This window comes from Blennius ocellaris (assembly GCF_963422515.1).
Source record: "Blennius ocellaris genome assembly, chromosome: 7".
Lineage (NCBI taxonomy): Eukaryota > Metazoa > Chordata > Actinopteri > Blenniiformes > Blenniidae > Blennius > Blennius ocellaris.
The window spans coordinates 9,676,350-9,691,460 of NC_137656.1; the positions used below are offsets into that span (position 1 = coordinate 9,676,350).

The 15,111-nt window shown below is 40.2% G+C and overlaps 1 protein-coding gene across 1 annotated transcript in view; it reads right to left on the bottom strand.

Annotated features, from left to right (window-relative positions):
- gpat2 (glycerol-3-phosphate acyltransferase 2, mitochondrial) overlaps positions 1-15,111 on the bottom strand; it is a gene marked incomplete at both ends in the record, with an annotated part of 42,076 nt that overhangs the window by 2,663 nt on the left and 24,302 nt on the right. Inside the window, 4 exons of the mRNA XM_080499979.1 lie at positions 1,835-1,955; positions 11,584-11,706; positions 13,071-13,148; positions 13,718-13,902. Of these exons, the coding sequence (XP_080356105.1) occupies positions 1,835-1,955; positions 11,584-11,706; positions 13,071-13,148; positions 13,718-13,902 (507 nt within the window). The remainder of the gene's footprint in view (positions 1-1,834; positions 1,956-11,583; positions 11,707-13,070; positions 13,149-13,717; positions 13,903-15,111) is intronic.

The window sequence follows — 15,111 nt, forward strand, 5'->3', positions numbered from 1 at the left end:
CGTAAGTCACAGCCAGTGCCATAAGTACTTGGACATTGTCACAATTATCAGCATGTTTCCTCTGATCACCATCACAATTGATGTGAAATGAAACTAGATGTGCTTTAAGAGGCGGCACATAGCATTAACTTTGGAGAATTCAAATCCAAATCCAAGGTGACGACAAGTTCTGCCACAGATGTTCAGTGGCAAGGTGTGTGTGTGTGAGACACTGTCGTCATTTCATTAAATTATTTTTAATGAAATGCAGTGTTTAGGGCTCATGTCAAGTAGCACCTGTATTTGGAATGACATCAAATATTAATAGCTAAGGAATGCCAACAGACCTGGAAAACTTAGGCTACGTTCAGACCACAGGTCTTGATGCTCAATTCAGATTTCTTGCTGGTATCCAATTTTATTGCATGATCATTCACATTTCATTCTGAACGTGACCTCTATCAGATTGCCGTGTGAATGTGATCAGACCCGACGGTTTCGGGGCCCAGAGCACAAGCGCAGAAGACGCTATTGACAGAAGTGAATATTGATGGCATGCTGGTCAGCAAAAGGGTTGCCAGATGTGACTCACCATTTCCAGCCCAGACAACGTAAAAGATACACACCTCAATAAAAACCAGCCTAAATCTCAGCCTGTGTAGAAATCATGTTATAACCATAAAACTATTATATGTGTGATAAAGAACAAGCCATAAGCACACAAACGCACAAAATAAACAAACGTTAGAAGGTAAGTGAATTTGGTTCCCCACTTGGGGGATACTGGTCACATCTGGCCACAGTGGTCAGCCCGTGTAGATCCATTTTCAAGTGGTTGTAAAATATGAGTCGACAAAATCTAGACAAAATGACACGGGGAAGAAGGAGAACGAGGAAAGAAAGAGAGCACAGCTTTGAACATTTTGGCAGCGGTGCTTGCTCCGGCGTTTAGCCGTGATGACAGTCACACGTCAATGACGAGGCAGTCGCATGTAGAAAAATATCAAAATTAGTACCACATATGATGGAGGCCTGGGTCTGGTGCGAAAGAAAAAAAAAAATCTGAATTGGAGCTTTCACGGGGCCACAAAAGAGGTACGATATGGGTCACTTGTGAGCAAAAAAAATCTGAACTGGGTCGCAATTCCATGCGGTGTGAATGACTAACACCTGACCATGACACTATTGATCCAGTCACTTTTGCTTCCTTAAAAAATAAAAGATGTGTTGTAATCCCTACACCGTATATCTAAGTTTGACTTTGAAAATGTACAACTTATAAAAAGGGCAGTTGGTCTGAAGCAGGGGTGTCCAAACTCGGTCCTTGACGACCGGCGTCCTGCTTGGCTTACGTCTCTCTCAGTTGCAACACCTGATTCCACCTGATTGCAATGAGGGGTTTGTTATTGGACTTTTTCACAAGCTTGATGACGTCATCATCATTAGATTCAGGTATGCTGAAACAGGGAGAGAGCTAAAACATGCAGGACGGCGGCTCTTGTGGATCGTAGCTGGCACCACACTTCTGGCCCACACTTCTTAGCACTGTGGGTCCCCGAATAAGACTTTTGACCCAGAGCAACTCCAACAAAGTGTAAATCAGGTTAAGAATGAATGGACAGGTTAAACGCAGAGAAATAAGAAGTATTCTTACAAAAGAGCTAAAAATATTCACTCAAAGTACACCTGGATCGTCTCATCTCAAATCTTTTGAGGTGTTCAGAGCTGAAAACCTCTGAATTTGAATATTACTGGATAATGAATGCATAGATTATTGTTTTGATCCTGAGGGAAATCCAAGTCTTCAGTGCTACAAACTGAGTGACAAATATGCTGTGAAGAAGAACAAACAAACCAGGCAGGGGTGTGTCCATGTGGTCCAGCACCAGGGTGGTCCACCAGAGCGCCCTCAGGTGCCCAGCCAGCATACTGCACAGGAAGAAGAGCATCTCCGGACACCGACTTGGCTGGCTTATCTGGAAAAGCAGACGGAGACTCAAGCAGGGAGTTTCAGAGAAAGCGAGAGCTGGACGAGGGAGGGGGGGGGGGCTGGAGTGAAAGAGCATTTTCCACAACAACGAACACATAGCTGAAGCTTTTTGTTGGGAGAATAAAATACCTCTGAGCCGGCGGCAGTACAACGCTCAAAGTCTGAGAAGTTTGTAGGCTGACAACACGGAGGCTTCAACACTTTTGAGAGCATACTTTGAGGAAAGAGGCCTTAGTTCAAAATGTTCAAACCGACGCCAGGTAAAGCCTTAGAGCACAATGCCGTTGCCAGATTCTATCTGTGTATCAAGTCTTTGCAGGTGGCGGGTGAGCATCTACTGTGGGAATATGACTGCAGATGAAGTGTATCTAAAAACTGCTGCATGTGACGCGACCAAGAAGAGATGAAGTACAGCAGAAAGTGTATTCTGAGTGCACTTCATTTAACGTGAAGGTGAGAAGAAAAAAATACTACCAATGACAGGAGGAGAGCCAGAGCATTGAATGTCACTCTGAAGCACAAATTAGTCAGTTAGGGGTTTTAAAGTGTGGCAGTAGAACAGGGCTGTCAAACTCATTTTAGTTGAGTGTCCGCGTACAGTCCAGTGTGATATCTCAATGGGGCCGGAACACAAAAATGAGAGCTACATAAACTGTAAATTACAACTCGGAATAGTTCTCTTGGTTTAACACATGAAGACACAAGGAACGGCTGTTTTGTTTGAATTGGAAATATCTTCTTGGTACTTATTATACTCTGCAAGATCTTCCTGTGAGCCATGATGAATCCCCTGATTTATTGGTTTTGGCCCACAGATTAGATGTTTGAAAGCTCTGGTATTGATTCATCTCATCAACAAATATTGCAGCTCCAAAAAATCCCTCCCAAAACCAACAACAACCTCAAAACAAACAAAAAACACAATAATAACCAGTTAGAAGTGAGAAGTCTGAGTAGCCCTGTTTGATTCCACTGGAGTTGAGCTCTTTCATCATCGTCTCAGCTGGGTTTGGACTGCTGAGTGTGGATTCAAAGGCGATCATCTGCAGCACTTGACCATGCTGTTTCTTGGGCAAACGGCTCTAATGGAGCCCGGAGGTGTGTTCCGGCTCATTGTGCCACTGAAAAACTAATGACAGTGGCACTAAAGAGCAAACCAGATGGAGTGGTGTCCCTCTGCATGATGTTGTGGCTGCTCCATGCTGGTTAAATGATACCTGGAATTAGGAATGAACATCTGACAGCGTCGCCATCAAAGCATCACTTTTCTCCTTTGGCCTTCACAGCGGAAAACGCATGCTTCCCTTCAACTCCTTAGCCGATCATAAAGGCACAGCAAGCTGTGACCAAATTTCTCATATTTGGACCAGGTTCCCTATGCCTGAGCAGCTTTCTTTTTATTCCCTTTCCCCTGTAGTGATTTCTTTGCAGCTACAATAAAGGTCTGACTCACTGGGTCTTGTTGACATGCATTGGCTGACTGATCTCTGGGAAGCAGTGATACTGGCTCTAATCGGAGGTGCTTTTAGGTGGCAATTTCAGCAGCTGTAATGAACTTATCCTCTGCAGAAGAGGTAATTCTTTTGTCTTTTTCCCGGAGCAGTTGGCTCCTGTGGAAATTAGCTCCCTAAGAGTTTGATGGCAACGCTCGGGGAAAAAAAAAAAAACTTTTCAGAACTCACTGACCGGTTTCATCTTATTCTTAAAATGTATGTGTACAATAGTAGAATAAGACAATTAAATACAAACAAAAACACAAACCACAAGTCCAGCAAACAAATGTTCTGCTGCACTTGACTGTTATTCATTCTTTTGTGCACCAAGCATCAATGTACCAGAGTGTGGGTCTGAGCCATGAGACAAGATGGGAAACTAAGATATTTTGACCTCAGACAAGCAGAGGGGTTTTGAACATTGCAACGATAGGCTTGTGTTCATGCTGTTGTGTTTTGGATCTACGGAACTATAAATGGATTGTTAATCTGCATTATAAGCACTGCCTGCAGATTATTGGAAAAAAAAAAACATTTCAAACCTGCATCCATGGTAAACAGACTTCTCAGCTACATGTTAATAATCAAAGATTATTAAAAGCTTCAATTGGTGGATTTTGTGCTGTTATTTGCTTTCAGACAAATACATCAAAACTGAAAGTACAGCTAACTCTGAGACAGTGTTTATGACTTAATACGCTGAAAGTGCATCACTGAGCCTTAGATCAATCATGCTTTTGAGACCGACAAAGAATGATCAAACATACTATTCAGGGATGTCAAACTCACTTGAGTTGAGGCACCTCGTACAGTCGTATTTTATCTTAACTGGGCTAACCTCAAAGTTTTCCCTCAGTTTGTATGTGTATAAAAACGAGACCTTCCTGAAAAGTCCTGCAAAGTTTCCACAGTCTGATATTCTACATTTGTTGCCACACCAAGTTTCTCTTCAGATTACTGTGGAATTTTCTCAGCCATATCATATTCACCCACCCAGGTGCCGTCAGTTCAGCCGCATTCAGCAGTAACAGCAGATAATCGATGAATCCCTGCCCCTCTAATCAAACTTAATAAAACTTGTTAGGGTAAAGAGATTATTGCAGAGGCGGGTATAGCTGCCTATCCTCAGCTCTCCATCTGTTTGAGTCAATACATAAATAATCTGCTTCATCTCATCATTAAATGAATAAAAAGATTAAAAAAGGGCTGATGAGCTTCCATATTGTGCAGCACAGAACAAAACCTTGAGAACACATTGAGCTCTTTGTTTCAGGCTTGACCAAAAATACAATTCTTATTGAACAATTATTTACCTTCAAAAATCACTATTAGAAAGTTTGGACTTGTAACAAATTCAGACTTTCTAAAACATCTAAAATGCATTTAGACACAAAACTGTCTGGATTACAAGGCAAACTATTTAGAGTTTGCCAAGTCCTTCCTGCTACCTGAACAATAGGAGAGGCATAAGGCTTGTGAAATAAGTCAGAATTACAATTCAAACGGTCACGAACACAAACTACATCAACATTTTTTTTTGTTTCTCACATTTCTTCTTATTTTGGGGCCTTGTGAAGGCCAATTAAGTTCTTTCACACGAGAAAGAGAAAGGTATTTCATTACGGAGTGTGTTGAATTAGTGACGTTATGAAAAGCACTGACTTTTATAATACAAAAGATGCCGTTCTGTAAAACAATGTCGCATGTCCCGAAGTGAAAACTGGAAACCGCAAACACACAAAGGAGGGTGAACGCATACGTTTGGCTACTTGATTTAGACTGGATAACTAAATAATTACAAATTAAAGAAGGACCTTCATTTGTTTCAGAAACTGGAAATCATCTTTGCCATAAAGAGTCTGTCAATAGTTTCATCAGATAATAAAGGAGGCTATGAAATTGGGGTTCATAATACTACATTATAAATAGTTTAACAGCATGTGTGGGACCGTTACACGCTCGTAATTTGAAAATACAGCACAGCAGAATTTATATTATAGAGTGCAGATGGTACTGTAAAAATGTCCTGTCCGATCTGGTCATTGCGTAGCCACTTTAATATGTTAATTCTCTCTGGGGTTGAATGCTTTGGCCTAGTACAGAATACAAAACAGTCTGCAGCAGGTAATGAAGGTTCTACATTTCTTATCTCAACAAATTCATTCTCATATAATATAGCTCATTAGTGTATTCAGCGTCTGTGCTCCTTGAAGTGACTGCTTTACAAAATATGCTTAATAATAGTTTGTTTTTGTTTTTTTTTGCTGAGCTTGAATTTTCTATATTGAGCCAATATAGAAATATTCACCAATCTTTTGGTGAAAAGTTACAATTTAGGGGTTAATTTTATTTCGTGGTCAAACAACTGTTTTGTGAAAGTGAGACACTTAAAAAGCATCAATGCGCAGCACAACTTTCCAGATGAGGCTGTGGATGGTCAAAACAATTATTAATTGAGCTGCATGAGCAGTGAAAACTCATAACAACAAGCAGTGCAGTAGTTCCTGCATAAACAAGGCCAGAGAGGCTCCCTGGGAAGGAAAATATACACAGATTGAATGTGCAAGGAGAAGATGCACTTGTGGCACAATATTCGGACAATCCAAACAAAAAAGAGCTGGCTCACAATGTTGGAAGAAAAAAAATAAAGAGGCAAGTAAAGATACTGAAACATGTCAATGATTAAAAATCACTCAAATTTCTAAGCTGTTATTTTTCCTTGGTCCAATGTTTTACATTTACTGAGCCCTGGGGACTATTTTCTTTTTAATTTTGCTCTTTGGGTTGTAGTATTTATAATTAATGAATTAAAAAAATACCCCCAAAAAAAGTGTATTTGGAGAAAAACACGATTGAGAACATAAGGCTTTTAACATTCAAGTGTTTTTCAGTGAATCTCTTGAGCCGACCCAATACGCTTCTCTTTCTTTAGAAATAGTCATTATAGTTACTTGTATTACTGGCAGGCTGCTTGGTGAAGTGATCACAGCAAACTGAATGCAGGCAGTAAGGGAGGAGGTCTGGGAACAGGCTGCATTGTTTGGTACGGAGGTGTTTGGTGTCCTCATTCAGCACCTGAAGCTGAGGGCAGCAGAGGCACACTGCGTGGACCGAGTTAACAGAAGCGGTCTGAATCGGCAAAGCTGTGTAAACAGTAGGTGCAGCACTACCTCAGTGGCCAGAGCTGAACTCAAAATGAGGGTTTTATTCTGGTGTGGGTGGTCAGGGTTTTACTAGAATCCTTCAGCACAATTGCTTGTAGCAACGAAATGGCATAGGAACAGATTTTGAACGTTTTTCTTTTGTTTAAAAGCCGCTCGGAGTTACCATCACCCCTACATTTTATAGAAATAGATAGATATGTATTCACACAAATACGTAAAAAAGGCTTAGATATGAATGTCCACATTATAAAAAGTATCCTCACAACATGTATCTGCACCCACTTAATCAAACAATCAGTTGTGCAGTGATTTGTGTGGGTTTATGGAACTGGCTGCCCAAAAGGGGAAGTTCAATGTTTCAAGTCTGCATGTGTTTTCCAAGGGAACCTGCCCATAATCCAAAGACATGCTTTTTTTTATGTCAAGATCAATGGTTTTAAGAATTTTTACAGTGTGTCTCACATGAGAAAATGTCGAGCTCTCCACGTACCACCACCCTGACTAGCATGTACATGGAGTAGAGGTAGATTACTCGATCAGCAGTTTACAAAGACGACATGTTTACTCCTGATATGATCCTGATGTTATTCAGCTATATTTTATGCCAACCATAGCCAAAGCAGTAACAATATAACACGCACTTCTTTATTTCTCATGACTAATGTAGGCAAGGACATTATTATTACAATAATAATAAAAATAATACCCGTTTTTCATTAGTTCACACATACGTTCACAGGCAAACTTAGGTGTTGACCTTTATCCAAACCTTTTTTGAAATTCAAAATGTGAATGAGATATTTTATAACAACATTTTGATAATATTAGACATTTTTAGGTCAACTTTATCCTAAACGTTACCTATTACTTTCCTCCATGTACCATGTGGAAAATCAATGGGTAGATTAAGAGGTAACTAAGTGTGAGTGATTGTGATTGTGTGTCTTTTTGTGCTGGCCCTATGATGTACTGGCACCATGGACAGAGACCGGGTATGGGGGTTGGATGGGACGGGTCCAGGCAACAGGCTCCGAATAAGGCAGCTCTAGAAAAGTGGAGGATAATTGGATGATTTGACAGCATAAAAAGTTTCCGGTGTTTTTTTTCCACACTGATGTAGACAACAAGGCAGTCTGATAGCATCAGAAAAACAATTGCAGAGACTGCATAGTAATCGTGATATAACCAAATGAGACCTGGAGCAAAAAAACAAAAACAAAACACCAATGAGAAGGTGAGTTTGGTGTTAATGCTGCACAAAATAACATCACAGAAGAATAGTTCAGGCCCCATGAATACTGTGGTGGATGTTCTATAATGCTGTGGGGCTGCTTTAATCCCTCCAGCACTGGAGGCAATGAACATATCAAAGGGATGATGAAATCTGAAGGTTACTTCTTTGGAGAGAAATGTGTTGGCGAATGTTAGAAAACCGAGTTTGAGGGGAATCGCTTGGATCTTTTGAGCAGGACAACGAGCCAAAGTTCACATCCAGCGGCAACAAAGGGAATGCTTAGAAAGTGAGGGGTGGACGACTTGAAAGTGGCCTGCAAAGAGTGCACAACTAAATGCAACCCAAAACTTTTTGAGGGCAAAAGTCAGTCTCTGCAGAAGGGATTTCTGTAAACGTCAGAGAGCTGATGTTCACCACAGAGAAAATGCAGCAACAGACAGCAGCAGCAGACAGAAGCAAGAAGCTGTAGGTATAAGAGACGTTTGAAGTGTGCATTTACTGTCAAAGGTCCTTCAACCAAGAATTAGTCAAATGTGGCAATAAAGGGAAAGTTTCACATTTGGACTTTTCATGTTAATCACAAAAAAAGTGAAAAAAATTGTATATTAATATGAGTAGACACAATTGCATTTAAAATTCAGCATTTAATCAATTACAGGGCACTGGCATTATACAAGACAATTTTCAAAGTGCCATTTATTGATTAAAACCCCCAAATGGTTACTGCTGTGGCTCCTTGAGAAAGGCCCTTAACTCCATTTTCTAAATAAAAATGAGGTGCACTAATGGATTAAGAAGCGATTTTTAAGAGAAAATATGCAAAAAAAGAAAAGAAAAAAAGTAACAGTGTTTATGTAAATGCATGAAAATTACGTCATGTTCTGTCATTTACACAAAATCTACAAATTCTACACAAGTCGCTCAGATTTCAATGTGCGACACAACATATTTTTCATGTCTTGTGTGATTGTTATTAGTTCACTGGAAGACATGAATAAGTTACCATTACAAGGTTAACTGCTTGATCTTGAAATAAGCAGCGATGACAGTATTTCTTGAACAATTTTTTCTTCTTCACATGAAACAGGAACTCAACAAATAGGTATGTCTTTTTAAAGTCCAAATCCAGCATGATAGACAATAGAGAAACAGGTTCATAGTGAACCTAATGCTTCTACTCCAAAGGTTGTTAATGAAGTGTTTCAAGCTTCAAAGGCTTTGTTGCACAAGTGGGAGGTTAGGTATTGAAATCCAACACCCTTCCAATAAATAGAAGCTGAGGCACAGCAGGTAGAAGTGGACGTATGGCCAGTTAGCGGTTCAATTTCAGACTCCCGGGTCCACATGCCAAAGTGTCCTTGAACAAAACCCCAATTACTCACCAAGGTGGAGCCCTCACTTAACATGAAAGGTCGTGGTGTGTGTGTGTGTGTGTGTGTGTGTGTGTGTGTGTGTGTGTGTGTGTGTGTGTGTGTGTGTGTGTGTGTGTCACTCTCAGGTCGTCTTTCTTTGAGGGGACAATAGCTATGGTTCATGTAAGCTCCCATGAAATGAGAAAGTGATTGTAATCATGTCCGAAATGATGGAAGAAACCAGTGTGTGAGCTTCCATTGTACGTGTTTGTGTGTGACCACGTGAGCCGATGAGTAGGAGGCAAATTGTAAAGCGCTCCGGATAAAAGCCTCATATAACAGGAGTCCATTTACGAGTCCATATCCCAAAATGAACTCATGTGAACAAAAAAACCAAAACAAAACAAAAAAAAAATCTCAATGGCTCCAACATCCAACATCATTATTATTGGAGAGGTTGAGGTGTGAGCTGTGTGTGCACTACTTCTGTTTTTCATGTGTATGTCAAGTTCCATTGATGGCAGTGATACACATTTCTGTGTGTCGCACTGCTCATGTGATGCTTGAAATAAATCCATGGAAACCTGACGTACATTGACCCTGAGCTCACAACCTCAACAAATACACACAATTTAATCAGCACATCAACACTGTTTTTTTTTATACAATGCATCTAAATGCCAACAGAAGTAAGTGAACTGCGAGCTGCAGGGAATATAATTCTGAAAGTGGGCAGCAAAGTACCAGTGAGAATTGTGGGTTCAGAGTTCTTGTATGAGACTTGGATATGCACCAAATGTATTTCTGGGCTGCATACTGTAAGAGATAGGTCAATGGCAGAAATGACTGGATGTTACAAACTGTAAAAAGACTTCTGTTCCTGGATTCACATTCAGAGACGAGGTCAAACCCAACAATAGATTTATGAAAAAAGGGGCTTGAATATATTCATCATTTTGGCTTTGGATGCAGGAAATGCATTCATTACGCTCATTTAACACAATGCTGGGTGTCGATATGACTGTTTGTTGGCTGGACTGCAACAGCCGGCAAGCTTTATAAATGCAAATGTCTGTCATTGACTGAATGAGTGACTGGGAAATTACATCCCTACTAAATAGTGCAATTTACTGTATCTTTCAAAATTAAAACCCCCCCGGTTCAAATTAAAAACGCTCTAAGTGTTCATTCTGTGGTATATAGCCATACACAGTGTTGACTTAGTACAATAAAAAATATGTTTTTTAAGTTTTTAACTTCTGACTATTGGCTGTTATTTCATGATTTGTGCCAAACAGTAATCATAAAATATTTAAATATGAAATCCTTTCCCTTTCTTTTCCAATAAAATGGTGCTCAATTTCAGATGACTCATCCTGCTCAGATTCTGCAGATGCAGTTTAACAGGTGTTTCCTCTGCACCATCAGCAGTGCTCCATTTGGAAAATATTAATCAAAATGGAAATACACACAGAAATCACAAAGGTATTGCATATAGTTTCATGGCCATATTGAGCCTTTAGCCTATTATGACCTGGAGGCCATTGTTAAAATGTAGAGGATCAGCATGATAACATTTGTTAGGCAAGGTCTTTAAGGTTCCTTATTTTACATTTACCATTTGCAAGTCTGAGATTAATCCCCCAAAACCATTAGATTGCTGAGAAGCATAAAGCGTCACAATTCAAATGGTTGAGGCTATTTCATGAAACTAACTCCCACATATACGTACAGCTGCTTCTTAAAGAGCGAAACAGATGTCTGTTAGACTTTCTGTTATTCAACAAACAATCATTCCAAGCGTTGCCGTTTTCTACAGTGAAAAAGACAAAAGCCTTGGAGACAAAAAGTTTGTCTTTCTCAGTGAAAAAGTCAATGGACGCTTGCAGCAGAACATCTGCATTTTGACATGTTGAGAATGAAAAAAGGTGTTTAATTGATGGTGATCTCTCTGCAGCTGAGCGTCTCTCTCCACATCAGCGTGCTGGGAGTGTCGCTCTTCCTCAGTGTGGAAGGACTCCTGAGACCTTCACCTCAAAGTCACTTTGCAGTGTTCATCGTTGACGCAACGGCACCCCAGCTGATGTTTGGTCCCTTTGAAAGGAAGTTGGCAGGGTTGTGTGGCTTTTGAAAAGTCACCTGCAACGGTCACGACAGTCGGACATCTTTTATAGCCAACACGACTCCTAATTGACATTCGAGATACATGGACTCATCTGTGTAGGTGCTTTTGTAATGGAGATTTAGTTACTTCAAAGTGATGGCGTCTCTGGTATTTTATTTGTATGTGCCTGGTCTTGTGTAGGCTTTACCACCACCGAACATTTGTGGTATCACACAAACTGAGGGCTGCGACAGAGCGCTGCTGTACCTTGTATGTGTACAGGTTTTGCTCCTCGGAGTCAGAGTCGCTGTTGTGAGAGTCATCGGAAGTGTTCCAGGTCAGAGCTCCCGTCCTCTTCCAGAAATCACAAATGGGCACATCATTGGGAATCTTAATGGGACGGAGGATAGAGCAGATAAGAGGCATTTTATAGAACAAATCCAAACGGCTCTCACACTTTGCTATTTAGTTCAAACATCTCATGACAAAATTAGATATCATTCAAATGAGCAATATACATTCAAGCTTCGTGACCGATCAGTATCAATGCAATTAAACCAGTGATTTTACTCAAAGCAAAAAAACAAAAACAAAAACCCCCACACTATTATTTATGTCATACATCAAGTGGTGTTGTTCACAACTAATCATTACAAAGTTAGCTTAATTTCCCTTTTCCATATAAAGAAATAAAAGTGACAGGATTGCATTAAACACTGTCCTTGACACCTCTGGGTCGTATGCCTCCACCAAAATTGAAACTAACAACAAATTTCCATACCCAAAAATAAGGTAGAACATAATTAGTAAATATTTAGAAAAAAATAAAAAGCGTGATTTATACAGGTCTGAATTCTCAAGTTGGATTGTTCAACAATTACATTTTTCAGACTGGGAGATCCTGAAACAACTCTTTAGATACAAATTAATGTGATTCATGAGCCAACCAGCTTTCCTATCTTAATTTACTCTCAATGAGATGAAGAAGTGGATTTATTTTATGGAGGATCATGTTGATGAAGAGCTCTCCACCTTCCTCTGCAGTAATCATTCTACACTGTGTGGTTTTAGTCACTTCTTTTAAGGACCTGCTTGGAAAGGAGATGTAACACTATCTTTTCGATAAACAGCAATGACAGGATTTATCTCATGTTATTGCTGTAGAGTTAAAGTGACAATATTTATCCCACTGTGACAACATATGGCACCACTGGCAGAAGTAGTTGCACACTCATTATTGTGAGTTAATGTGTGGATATTTGCTATAATAATAGCTAAATGGCAATAATCTTTGATCTCACAGCACACATCACTAATTATTTCTTTGCAGAGACTCTAAGCGATGTCAAATAACATTTCTATACCTTGGTATTCCAAAATTACAAAGTTCAATCAGTTTATGTGCAAGAGAGTCCAAAGACATACATTTTAAGTATTCAGAAGACATCATGTTAATCACAATAGATGGAAAACCGAAAACAATCAGTTCTAAGTCAGGGCAAAGCAAGTTGCTCCGAGTTGCATTAGACTGTCAAGGTGTATCCAGTCAGAAAAGCAAGTACATCAAAAGGAAACTAATTAAAATCAAAGAAATAAAATGATGTGTTGAAAGCATTTAGGGCAACATTAAAAATGTATATGAAGATGATGAGCAGACCAGATCAACTTGAGTTTTGAATAATGAAACAAACTTTAGGCAATTACATTTTCCAAAAAGCAAAACTTTGTGCACAAGTGAAGGAAAAGGTTCTTACTTCCTCCATGATAAGAATGCCACAATGTACCAGGCTGTCTATGGCATCTTGAGCAAAATTCTCGGACGATTGACAAGGCTGCAGAGAGACGAGAGATAGGACGGCTGAGCTGAGTGGTGAAGCAAGGTTAAAGGCCCAAACAGCTTTCAGCCTGTCACGTATCTGAGAATTGCAGAGGGAGAGAGATGACAGAGAGCACAAGATGTGGAGTGGAGATGTAGCACAGATCATAGGAAGAGAATGAGAGGTGGCCAGCAGGGGCGTGAGAGTAGGAGAGAAAGGTTTTTTTATTTATGACATTTTTTTTTTAAAGAGAGGAATGGGGTGAGAAACAGCAGTGAGGACGAAAAGAGAAGAAAGAACAGCTGCTGAAATGAAAGGTGGACAAACATAAAGGAAAAAAAAAAAAAAACATTTCCGAGCCCTTGAAGTCAGTCTGATGGAGCACATAGATCCACAATCACACTCATAACAACACATACAATCCACACACACGCAGTCCACACATATAATCCCAAGCCTCTCTCTGGCTGCGGTAGAGGCAGCAGAGCAAGATGAATGGCTGTTAAGCTCCATTAAACATCCATTGAATGAGACACGCACTGTGCGAGCGCGTGCGCTCCTGCCTGATTTTAATTCAAACTCACTGGCATGAAGCCCGGAGGCAGGAGATGGCAGAGCTGCATGGCTCTCTCCGTCAGCTCGGAGTGGCAGAGCGCCACATCAAACTCCATGTCACCTTTGACCTCGTCTCCCTTTGCGCCGTCACTCCTCACATGGCTGCCGACGCCTCTGAAAACCACCTTGCACAGCAGGGCTGACACCGCACATGCTGAGAACAAAAACACAAAAAAGCATTAAAAAAAAAACCCCTATCATTGTTTGCTCGACTTCTTAAAAGTACATATACGAGGCCAAACTACTACATGCTTGCTTTGTTCTGAAAGTGACCCAGGTTTCCGTCTCGATTTCACAGCAAATCGTCTGTCAAATTACAACGTTTTAAGGTGATGATCCTTGGTTCTGTTAAATCTACAGGTTTTATTATTTATTGGCATTATTTTGTCTCATTGTTCACAATATACCATATTTTCCAGACTATTGAGTGCCGGTGGAAGCCGAAGAGCACCTGCTGGCGCGGGCTGAACCGGAGAAGACGTGCATTAAGCAGGGGGAGGCGAGTTTTGTGCCCGCCAACCTGCCGGCGCCCACACACAGTACATTTTAGCACGCATTTATTCAAATGGAACAGATTGCAACTGGCCATGTGCCTAGAAATTAAACATTTAAAAAAAATATATAAATACTGAAAAAATAGATCACACACCTTGTATTTAAGTGTAAATCTAATGCACACAAATATAAACTGGCATAAGAAAACCCTAACAAAGGGAAAACAAACTTTTAAATTGTATAATTATCTGTATATTTACTTGTAACTTGTGTCTTATCGCGCTTCTGTGGCTTAGATAAAACAATTGGGCTGCATAGGTTTTCTCATACTGTGCATCACGTCACTGCCCCCCCCCCCCCCATCGGTTTTCAGCCGCCCCCCTTCTGCACTGAGCTGGAGCCCGGACTGCTTTTACGGCATGTATTGGAGAAGCAGAGGCACTCAGAACAGCATGTATCTAATGCAGAAGTCTAATCTGATGGCATGAAAACTGTTAACCCGTAAAAATCCATAAATTAGCCACGTCATTTTATAAGCTGCAGGGTTCAAAGTGTGTGCAAAAAGTAACGGCTTATAGTCCGGAAATTACTGTAATTTAAATGTGATTGCCATCAATTCCTGCGTGAAATGTCTACAGCCTTGAAAGTTGGCAGCTGTTCTGCACAAACTCATGATTAAATGTTAAATGGGAGATGATTTTAAAAAAAAAGAAGAAAAAAAAAAAAAGAAGAGCTCACATTTTAAAGATGGCTGTTTGTGAAGCAGTGGCAGCCTCCTCTGAACAGGAGACATGTGAATGTTAAGGTAAGCTCATTTTTCAACTGTGATTTCACCTCATCCTGCCTCTGCAGCATTTTATTGTAGTAT